The sequence below is a fragment of the Pungitius pungitius genome, chromosome 7, assembly GCF_949316345.1.
Source record: "Pungitius pungitius chromosome 7, fPunPun2.1, whole genome shotgun sequence".
Taxonomy (NCBI): domain Eukaryota; kingdom Metazoa; phylum Chordata; class Actinopteri; order Perciformes; family Gasterosteidae; genus Pungitius; species Pungitius pungitius.
Window position 1 is genome coordinate 7,966,165 of NC_084906.1, and position 10,665 is coordinate 7,976,829.

The 10,665-nt window shown below is 42.8% G+C and overlaps 1 protein-coding gene across 2 annotated transcripts; it reads right to left on the reverse strand.

The window, feature by feature from the left end:
* Positions 1–5,368: 5,368 nt before the first annotated feature.
* Positions 5,369–10,089, reverse strand: c7h19orf44 (chromosome 7 C19orf44 homolog). Of its 2 annotated transcripts, none has more exons than XM_062563629.1 (10): positions 9,706–10,089; positions 9,441–9,552; positions 9,218–9,324; positions 8,819–9,101; positions 8,285–8,615; positions 7,672–7,736; positions 6,865–7,378; positions 6,685–6,774; positions 6,167–6,333; positions 5,369–5,921 (listed from the first exon to the last, which is right to left on the reverse strand). In XM_062563629.1, exons 2-10 carry the CDS (start codon positions 9,498–9,500, stop codon positions 5,832–5,834), a joined length of 1,707 nt encoding a protein of 568 aa, XP_062419613.1. In that variant the 5' UTR covers positions 9,501–9,552; positions 9,706–10,089; the 3' UTR covers positions 5,369–5,831. The 2 variants fall into 2 exon arrangements, with proteins under 2 accessions (XP_062419613.1, XP_037324577.2); XM_037468680.2 differs by having other exon boundaries at positions 9,441–9,611.
* Positions 10,090–10,665: the final 576 nt, after the last annotated feature.

Below are 10,665 nucleotides of genomic sequence, written 5' to 3' on the forward strand. Positions count from 1 at the left end.
GATCAAATTAAACAGTAATAAGCCAAATTCTTTTACTTGCCGAACTGTGAGTCCAGCATTCTACTGAAAGGATGTGTGTGCTTTTATTTGTTCACTTTGTCAATCATACTCTAAAGTTAACTCACCCACTGAGGTGTGATTGGTGATGTGTGTTGAACCTTCACTGGGGTCCACCTCGCCCCCAACCTGCTCCTCCCCTTCTCCAACGCCAATGTGAGTCCTCCCTCCTCCCGATGTCCACGTTGTCATGGTGATCACACACACAAAGTTCTATACTGGTGTGTTTCAAAAATCTTTGCCCATCACTGGTTCTTCTTTCTTCGTCCCTGGTGCAGTTCCTCTGCTCTGCTCTCGTCAGGGCTCTTACTTTGTCAGCTTGGCATCGTTTGTGCCGACAAAACTGTCTTTGTTTGTTCTCCAAAAGTTCTGCTTCCTTAACGTTTCAATTTCATAACAACATCCAAAGGAGTAAAAGTTCTCTTTAATTCTTTGAATCTTCAGACTCGCCCAATGAGTCCTGGTTTCTCTTGCTAGTCAGACGCCTGTCGTCTCTTGTTCCGATTGTCCAAGCATTTTGTGATGTTCATTGATGGGGCTCTAGTTGTTGGTTCTTCTTTTCTTCCTTGGTGTGGTGTGGGGGGAGGTTGGCGGTACCGAGGGAGATCACAGCAGGTGGCGAAGAAGAAAGTTCAGTCAGACATCTTCTATCAATTTTACAGATTCTTTTTTTTGTTTTGTTACTTTTCTTCCCTAATTATCTTTCTTATTTAGGAATTGTGCTTCGGTTAAAATATATATATATATATATATATATTTTAACCGAAGCACAAATATATATATATATATATATATATATATATATATATATATATATATATATATATATATATGCGTGTGTCTATGTATCCATTTCTATTTCTGTTACCATTAATCCAACAAACCCTAAATACTTGTAAGTCCAATCGTGGTCTGGGTGGCATCATTGCTCACCAATCCCTGCGTTGTAGATTCACCACTGAGCTCCATCCTACAGACCCATCTAAACCCCCGGGCGTTATTAATCCCCTCTAAAAGTGACCCTAATGGCTTCCAATTGGGTTCTTCACTGGTTCCAGCTAGATGACCTTATTGTACTCACCTCCCTGGTTCGCCAGCCACGCCTCGGAGGAGTCAGGTATCTGCACTGAGTCATCAGCAGTGCAATCCCCTGCAGGCAATTGGCTCAACTTCTTACCTCTTATCCATTTATATTGATTTAGTTTTTTGCCTATATTTTTTAATCTGATTTTGTTTTATCTTATTTTTCTCAAATCCCACAAACCATCAAGTCAAATTATTCTATGCGTGTAGGGTATGTGGCAATAAATGACTCCTGATCCTGCATGAGGTGGATCCAGGATGGTCTCTCTATGCTGTGTGCTCGGTTCATGTCAGGCTCTCTGTGGCCTTCATGACCCGATAAGGAAGCTTCTGTGGAGGAAAAACATAAAGCAGAAAACGTAATCTCTTTTCTTCTTTTTTTCCTGCTTTGTTTTCTCCCATTTGTACCTTTCCTTTAACAAATGGTTTTAGCTTAGTAAAATAATAACTTCCATTATCCAATAGTTCAAAAGTTACAGCCCTCTAATGCTACTTGTGACTTAAGCAAAAATGAGCTAAATTGGATCCAATTATTTTCCATCCATTATTTTCTTATTTATTCCATCAGTCCTGCTGACTGGTTAAAAACAGCAACTTATTATTTAAATCTTCCCAAAAGTAAAAATCAGATTCGTTGTTACTTTGTTGACACACTGTGTGTAATGTTCAAAACAAAACCTTTCGTCCAGTTTCTCAACTCTCAGTCTATTTTCTTCAGTTGAGGTTTTCTTTTTTTTGTCTTTGTTAAAACATTCTGTGCTTTTGTTTAAAACATTGTAATTCATTTGGAAAACATCTCATTTATGATGGTCGGACAATATTCCTTTTCTTTACCTTTAGTTCAATTAAGTCCATACTAATGTTTTCTCGTAATTTAAATCTTGGGATTGTGTCCTTCACAAGTAATTTAACAGCTAAAAGCTCCACAGCCTTCCCATCCCTCCTGTTGAGCATGTGTTCATTTAACACATAGCTCAAAATAACCAAATCTCCATATAAAGTCTCTACCATCTTCCGCATTATCTCACTGTTGTATTTTACCCCAAAAAGTTTTTCCTTAAAGTTGATCCGGTGGTTTGTGGTTTCCTGTTGAAATTCTTGTACCGTGTATTTGAGCCCGCTTTTTCCCTTCGGTAGTTTACTTCATTTAGTAGCTGTACTACCAATTATGTTTTTTTGTAGATCTGTTTCTCAATGTCACAAATTTTCCTCTAGAATCGTTTTGTTTGTGTAAAAATCTTTACATCCCAGTAATTGTGAGCATATTCTTTTAAATAATAGACCAAACCGAAGGTACAATCTTTATGCCCTTGTATTTGAGTACAATGCATAATACAATTTTATCCCAGATAAATATTTGCACTCCGGATTCATTTCATGTAACACTGTGTTGAATCTGCTTGCTCCATAAGAGGAGGAATATCCTTTAAGGTGCCCTGTTTTGGCCCCCACTGTTTCCCCCGCATTCATACAGCAACCCCTCACATCTGTCCACTGCTCAGGGACACCTCAGTTTTTCAAAACACTTTTTCAAAAGATTTGTTTAGTCCTCTCTGATCTTTGTTTTAAAGAATGCCCGTGCATCTCTTATCTCTGACCTCGAGTCTCTGTAGAAACATCTCACTGCACGTCACCAGTTCTTATTCTCTTAGATACATTAAGGAGTTACTTCATGAATTTCCTTTAGCCTTTGTGTAACTAATTAATAACCTCTTAAAGTTAAACCAAAATAGTAATAGTTGAGTTAAACCTTTTCACATCAGTCACTCCTGCTTCATTTCAACAGCTTTCATTCATTTTGCAGAATCAGATTAACTAAACAATTCTTCGATAATACCAATTGTTGTCTCGTTTGTAAACCTTTTTTTTAGATCTATGATCCCTAATTGCACACACATATCCTGTGTGCTGCTGTTTGTATGTAGTCTCACCATGATAGTGACATTTTATCAAATTTTTCTTTTTTGTTCATCCTGAGGTTAAAATAACAGATCTGCGTAATTCTGGAATCACGCAACAGTATTACTTCACATCCTTCATTATTCAAATTAATTAATTAACTTTACTTCTCTCCTGTTCCCCATCTGTCTATGACTGTGTGTTTGTGTTTGCATACGACCTGTTGTCCGTTGAAGAGGGATCCACCACCTCCCGTATATCACTTCTTAAAAGGAAAAACCAAATCAGGAGAATTAATCACAAATTATGTCTTGTTATTCACTTTTTACCGTCTCCTCTTTCTTCCTCCTTGCGCTCCTGCGCCTCTTCAACATAAAAACCCATTTCCTTAAATGCGTAACATTTCCATCATCAACTTTTTGAATTTTCCAAGTTCCCTTTTCAAAACCCATCATCATCTTTTGCTTTCATAACTTCCATCTTTTGCTGCTGGGGAACGACCCCATTCTATATTATATTATCACATCTATTTTATAGTAGCGCATTTATCTAAACTATTTTCCACGGACTGATTTAGATAGAAACCTGCTTTTGGTTTTATTGCTAACCGGAACTTTCATTCGTATTTCTTTCAGTAGCTCAGAGTAGAGAAACTTTTAGGGATTTCAACTTAAAAAATAAATTCTAATAAAAACACCAGTCCGGGTTTGCCAGTCAAACGGATGTCGTCACTCTCCTCCAACTCAAGTGGATCCTGGCCTCACAAAACCAAACTAATCCTGTAACGGACCAGGGCAGAGGACTTTGAGAAGAGTCATCGACTCCCTGTGCACAGTTTCAGGTCCAAACCTTGAGAGGAAAAAAATTCTTGAGATCCGACTTGAAGAACCAATTATGTTAGAAAAAGAGAAGACACGTCTGCCACTCAATTTCTGACCTGGAAAATACTTTTGTTGTCCGCCCACTTTCTCTTGTGGACTCGGACCCTGACCCAGTCACCTATTTTCACCTGTGGTGGCTCTGGATTCACCGGATCGATCGCCTGGGCTCGAACAACCTGGGAGAGAGCTTCAGTGGGAGAGTTTAGTGCCTTCACATATTGACTCATTTCTATTTCTAACACATCCAGAGGTGGCATATGACCTCCATCTCTGGGTCGTCCTGGCATCATTCTGCCAGTCTATGGGGTGAGAGGTGAGTCTTCCCCTCTGGTGATGACCTCATCGGCATCAGGACCAGGGGAAGAGCCTCTACCTATGTAATTTTGTTTACCGCACACATCTTTGTGAGTTTGGCCTTGATTGTTTGGTTCGGTTTTTCGACTAGACCTTCTGACTGTGGTTGATACACCGACCCAAACTTGTGAGTTATTGCCCAGCGTCAGTTCCATCTTTTGCTGCAGGAACTGTCACGGCGGACTCATCCTCAGTCATACGTACAGACAGTTAATATTTATCACGTTTCTTTTGGTACAAATTCACAATTTTGTAGTCACCCAACACGTCAACCTGATAAGGCTCAGTTTTACGACGTGTGATCATACACAAACTCGATCCCGAAGGGAAATTTGTCTATATCAATATCGACTACAGCGTCACCGTCATTGACCCATAGCGACCCATAGCGACCAAGATATTTGTTAATGCAATCACGTTAACACGGTTCGATAATCCGCAATTTTGTAATCACTGACGCGTCAACCTCCATAGGCCCTGTTTCATGACGCGCAAAGCTACACAAATGCGGTCCCGAAGGAATACTAGGTTTATTTTTAATCCGCAATTTTGTAATCACCACCACGTCAACCTGATAAGGATCGATTTTACGACGTGCGTTCATACACAAATTCGGTCCCGAAGGAATACTAGTGTTAGTAATTTAAAAAGAGAGGCACGTGTTCAAAAATTGGAAGCCTGGATGGGGACGTCCGGAAGAATTCAGCCAAACTACTTCTCTCGTTCTGGTAGATTTATTCATCAGATCACAGGTCAAGTATAAGCGCTGCGTTTGCAAAGGCAGGAGCAATCCTACTGGCCCGCAGGCCGGAAGAACACACACTAACTAACATCAGCAAGAACATCATGTTTTATAACCCAAAAGACAAAGAACAGTTTTCTATTGGCCTTAAGCTGGCGTAGGGGAGGACCTTCTCCCCCCGCCTCTGAGGATCCGGTCATATCCAATGTCCAGAACTCCTGACTTAACGTAAACAATGAAAAAACACCCTGTTTTATCTACAACTGACCCTGGGAGTGCGTGGAGTTCTTTAGCAACAGGTTCACTCCATATTTAGGATGTTTTGCGTGTGAGCCATGGTCACATGGTCAGCCATGTAATTGCCATCTAGCGTGAGCATGCATGATTATATTCAATCCTCAACACTAACATCTGTAGTTAAAGAATTGGTGTATGATTATGTCAGTTGGTGTATGATTATGTCAGTAAGTTTAAAGTAGAATCCAGCTAACAAGACCCAGTTTGGAGAAACAGGCCGAAGTAAACTGATGTTAATAATATTGGCAACCTGTTTTTTTTTTTTAAATACAGTACCAATGAAAGTTTTGTACACGTTTACTCATTCAATGAGAAAGTGTGTCCAAACCTTTGACCGGTGCTGCATATCCTGTGGAGAAGGTTGTCTGATAGCATTGTAAATGAGGGAGCTTTTGTTCAAATCCCTTTATACAAATATCCCAATTCTTCCATGTTAGGAAAGCATTATTTAATTATTCCTAAAAAAGGACATGAACAAATCCATGGGTGCTGCTCAGGAGTCCATTCAGCACCAGAGCTCAGACGGGACGGTAGTCTCTCATCTCCTGCAGCACCTCTTCTAAGGCTTCCTCCATTTTCATTTTGGGACGTCTCTGTTTGCGAATGTTCTGTGGAAAGGACATATTTAGTGTGGATTGTCAACAGGTTTCAACAATCCATGTTTTAACCTTTTTTTAAGTGGCCTGGAATTTAGAACGTAAACAAAGTCCAAGGTTATTCATTTATTCTGTGTCATTAAACTGACTGACCCCCCCCCCCTCGCTCCTAGTGATGACTAGTAGTAGCTTTCATTGTACGGACAGAACCTAAACTGGTCGGATTGAACACCACCACGTGTTGTGTGATGCTTTACCTCCTTGGTGTCCTCCAGCGTGGTGTATCTGTAGTTCGGTGGTCCCAGGCTCTGCACCAAGCTGGAGTGAAGGCGATGCCTGCTTTCCATGAGCCGCCTGGTCATGGCAAGTTGCTGTTTCAGCATTTCATTGAGTGCAAATACAACCGGGTTGGAGGTACTGAGGGCTGACACACACACACACAATTATTTTTCCTGGCGGAAAATAAATAGCATGGTATACATATTTTATTATTTATCACATAACATGTGGTTATCTATCCTTAAGTCCGGTATCGTTTTTGTTTCTTTAAATGAGTAGCAGGCAAAAATAAACCAGACCGCCGACAAACTGCTCCTGCAGAAGGGGAGCCAGTGAATTGAATTAAGTTAAAGAATGAAAGAGCAGGCTGAATTTAACTTCATCCTTGAACAAACCCTAATCCTCCAGAGTTACCATTTGGATCCAGTCGTAGGTTTAACATTTGTGTCATTAGTGCTTCATGTGTCATTTGGTTGTATTTTCATTTGTCTCTTACCCTCAACCATTTCTGCACTGAGAGTGTAAGCAGCTGCTGGCGTGGGATCCATGTAAGTCCTGCTCACCGTGGGACCAGGAGCAGCCACACCTACAGGGGGTGGGGGGGGGCAGACAAAGGAAGGAATGTTACTGTCATGGTCCTGATCACACACCTAAAATGTACAAATCACCAACTTACCAGCGGGCCATGTGGAAGCCAGAGGATCATGCCGAGTCTGAGCTGCTGTTACTTTTGAAACCTTTCTAGATGAATTAGGCCTCCTCGACTGGCGGGATGATGTTTGGCCGCCATGTGACACACAGGATCTTGAGTCCTCACTTTTGCTGAAATGTTGACTGTAATCTGAGACAGTGCTCGAGGAATCGTCCTCTGTCCTCCTACGGGACGTGTTGGAATGCTCCAAGTCAGACTCCTCTCCAGCTCCATCTCCTTGCAAGTGCTCTGAAACCTGGCTGACGCTGTAATCCGGTTCGGTCCGGCTCTCACTGTCAAAGTCACTTTGGTAGAGCCACGCGTCCTGCTCCTCCTGCTCCTCCTCCTCCTGCTGGTCCTGCTGCTCCTGCTCCTCCTCCTGCTCCTCCTGCAGCTCCTCCTGCTGCTCCTGCTGCTCGTCTTTCTTCTTCTTCTGCTGCTGCTGCTCTTGACGTCTGTTGGGGGAATCCGGAGGAGGGACGCTGTGTTTGACTTCTCTCTGTTTAGGAGCAGTGAAGAAAGTAAACACATCAGTCTGTAGAGAGAAGAATGGCTTTAATAAGCGTACGAATATCCTTCAAATAGAAGAAAAAGGGCAATGAGGTTTTAAATAATCTATCTCGGACGTCTTGAGCTGCTTGCCCTGTTGAGGCTCCTTGTGAATAGAATTAATGGCCAAAGTTATCTTGTTTTGTTTCGTTGTCATTCATAAATATGATTTATTACACATTCTGATAGCATGACATAATACACACAACTCATCTCTAACTGTCAACATTTTAGCAAACCCACCCGTTCTCCTGGCGTGCTCTCAGTAAATCCAAGGTCGTCCAATGTCATCACATTTATCTTGAATTCTGCAATAGCACAGGATCATTAAAGCATTTTATAAATTAGAGTGTATATCGACAGAAGAGTCATCAACACATTATTTAGTGTGCTTCTACAATTCATTCATTTCATACATTTTAAGCGCCTGGTGATTAAATCATTTGAAATTAATCATTATTCGGGGCTGCTGTATCATCATGACATGGTTATATGTCATGATGTTAGTAGTCAGAGTATAATGTAATATATGCATATTTCCCCTCATGAAGTCATTAACTTGTGGCGCCCTACAGAGCATCTCATATTTGTCCATTTGTCCGATCTTTCTAACACTACATAGGGAGGATTTCTTTACTTTGTCGTCCATCTAGGATGCATGAGAGGAGGAGCGAGGAATAAAACATAATTAATGAACCATATACAGCTTTTCCTCTCACACAAAATGCATTTGGACACCAATAAATCCTCAAACAATACAGGTAAACACTGTTGCTCCTGACCTTTGACCTTATCACTACAACACTAATGTTCACCTTTCCCAATGTATTTGATGCCCTGATGTAACGTCTCTCACCTTCAGAGGTAACGGCACTCATCTCACTCTGGGGATCTCCCGAGCCGGGCCCGACCGAGAAGAGCTCATCTAGAGAAAGCACCTCCCCGCAGCCTGAGAAGGAGGAGAGGGAACCCTCTGGACCCCCCACCCTGTGAGGGGAGTCCACTCTCCCTGGAGGAGATGGGGAGACACAGGGAAGAGAGGGGGGTGGGTAGAGCGCCGGGGGGCTGAAGAGGGCCGGAACTTGTCCCGGGGTTTGAAAAGGAGAACTGTGGCGAGAAGGAGAGGCAGGGCAGCCCGGTGGTGCTGTGTTTAAGGACGACGAGGGAGGAGGCGAGGAGTTCACCATCTGAAAGGGAGAAAAGCATGAGTGAATGCCAACCAAAGTGCCTCTGTTTCTCTACAGTTGTGTCCAACTTCTGTTCTATTATTGACTTTATATTTCTTTGTAATGAAAGGGAAGTTGTTTGAAAAGCACGAGTCTCACTGAAAATGCCAACAAATATGAGATGTGCGGACTAAAATAGGCCGGTTCACAAAGCTTAAAGGTACCTTATCTGCTGGGTTATTAACAGTTGTAGTCCTGTTCCTGAGGAAACGTATCCCCTTCAGGCTCTGGTCACTGCTGGACTGTGCTGAGAGTTGCACAGGGGCCTCCAGGGACCGGGCGGCTGGCCCAGGTGAGATTTCTTTGTCTGAGGTTAGATTCTCCCCAGGTTTTGGCCCCTGTCTGGCATCTCCCTGAACCTGTTTGCAGCTGCGGATGCGGCTCTCAATCTGAGCCAACCTACTCAAAGCAGCAGCCTGGGAGCCCCGGTGGTAAGATGGCACATTTCTGACCAGAGGGGGATAAAGGTGGAGATTTAACGTCAATAATGTCAATATTGGAAGTGAGTTCAGTTGACTGTAATACATCGATCATTCGTTCATCTTACGCACACAGAACCATACCTGGGTCCAGGCGCCTGCTGCGTTTGTCTCTTGCAGACAGGTGACAGGCTGCTATTGGTGGCAGTTGGTGGAGCCTTCTTTAAGAACCTGCTCCCTCCTCCGAGATCCTAGCAGAAAAAGATCTTCCTGTGGTCAAATCGGGGTTGAATACATGCCACTGTTCATGGGTTCTAAAGGCCCATTGCATTAGTAAGTCCTGGGAATTACATGACAACTCTTCTACCTCGGTTGAAAGGCGTTCTCTGGCCTGGCTGTTGGCGGCAGGAGTTGCAGAGCCCAGCATGGTGTCCCCTCCATGCTCAGCCGCTGAGCTGACCGAGGACACGTCGCTCAGACTAGACAACAAAGGGTTTGTGCTTGAATGTTTGGTTTTCAGAGATCCACCCACAGTACCCTTAAGAGAAAGGTAGGCCAGACACGAATGTTAAAAAGCAGGAGGCCGCGAGAGACTCAGAGTCACGGCGACATTTTAGAAGCTTCAGACTCACTGCTTTTGCTGAGGACCCCTGGAAAGACTCAACTTCCCCCCCGCTGCTCCTCCTGGCGGACAGCAGTGCTTGAGCTCGGTCCAGAGCCGAGCTTTGACCCCCTCGTTTCCACATTGTTAAACCTGCTATGACGTCATATACGTCGATGCATAACTTGCGCAGTAGGCTCAACGTGAGCTAGCATTTGGCTAAGCTATGGATCTAACTTACACACGATCCGCAACAATTTCACAAACAGTGAGGTAAATTAACGATTGATAAAACGCTTCATGGGTTTTCCGGTCTCTGCCCGCTTAAAGCATAGCGACCACGCCGGCGTCCCTTGTATCCATGGAAGAAGCAACAGCGACGGGTTTCTTCTTCTATCATCATAGATGGCAGCTCAGTTCCTTTTCCGGGTGTTAGCGCCTCCAGCTGTTCATCACGTGTCGTCGATTTTACAATGTCGCAAAAGATAAAGAAATATCCCAGTGAGCATTTTTTGGGGGAAAATACGTTGAATGGACGTCTATGTCCGACGTTGAAAAGACGTTGCAAAATGGTTTAAAAGTGAAAGTTTTTTCGGCCCACATTATTTTGTCCTTAAAGCATATTGTTAACGACACTCTGTATTTCCATATTCATGACGTTTTAAGACAAATCTTAAATGCCTTGAAATCACGTCTTTGCGAAGACCAAATTTCGCCGACCAGTTCATTCATTAATATGATAATCTTAATGATATTATCGTCTCTCTTTCAACCTTACGTTACAACATGACACATAATCAAGAAATGTACCCCTTTCTAGCACCTTGATGTTTCACGCACTTTTTGGCCCGTTGAAAAGACGTTGAAATTAGGTCTTAGACGTTCAGACCTCATTTCAACCCGATTTCAACAATATTTCAACGTTGACATTTTGAAATTTTAATGGATGGTAACACATTCCACACACCTACCGTTTGTCTTCTTGTTACTC

Excerpts from the sequence above, each read along its gene's own strand:
- c7h19orf44 (XM_037468680.2), bottom strand. The coding sequence starts at position 9,819 with ATGTGGAAACGAGGGGGTCAAAGCTCGGCTCTGGACCGAGCTCAAGCA. Across the intron at positions 9,325-9,440 it reads GAGAACGCCTTTCAACCGAG|GATCTCGGAGGAGGGAGCAG; the intron begins GTAGAAGAGTTG and ends TTTTTCTGCTAG. Across the intron at positions 6,334-6,684 it reads CAGTGCAGAAATGGTTGAGG|CCCTCAGTACCTCCAACCCG; the intron begins GTAAGAGACAAA and ends TGTGTGTGTCAG.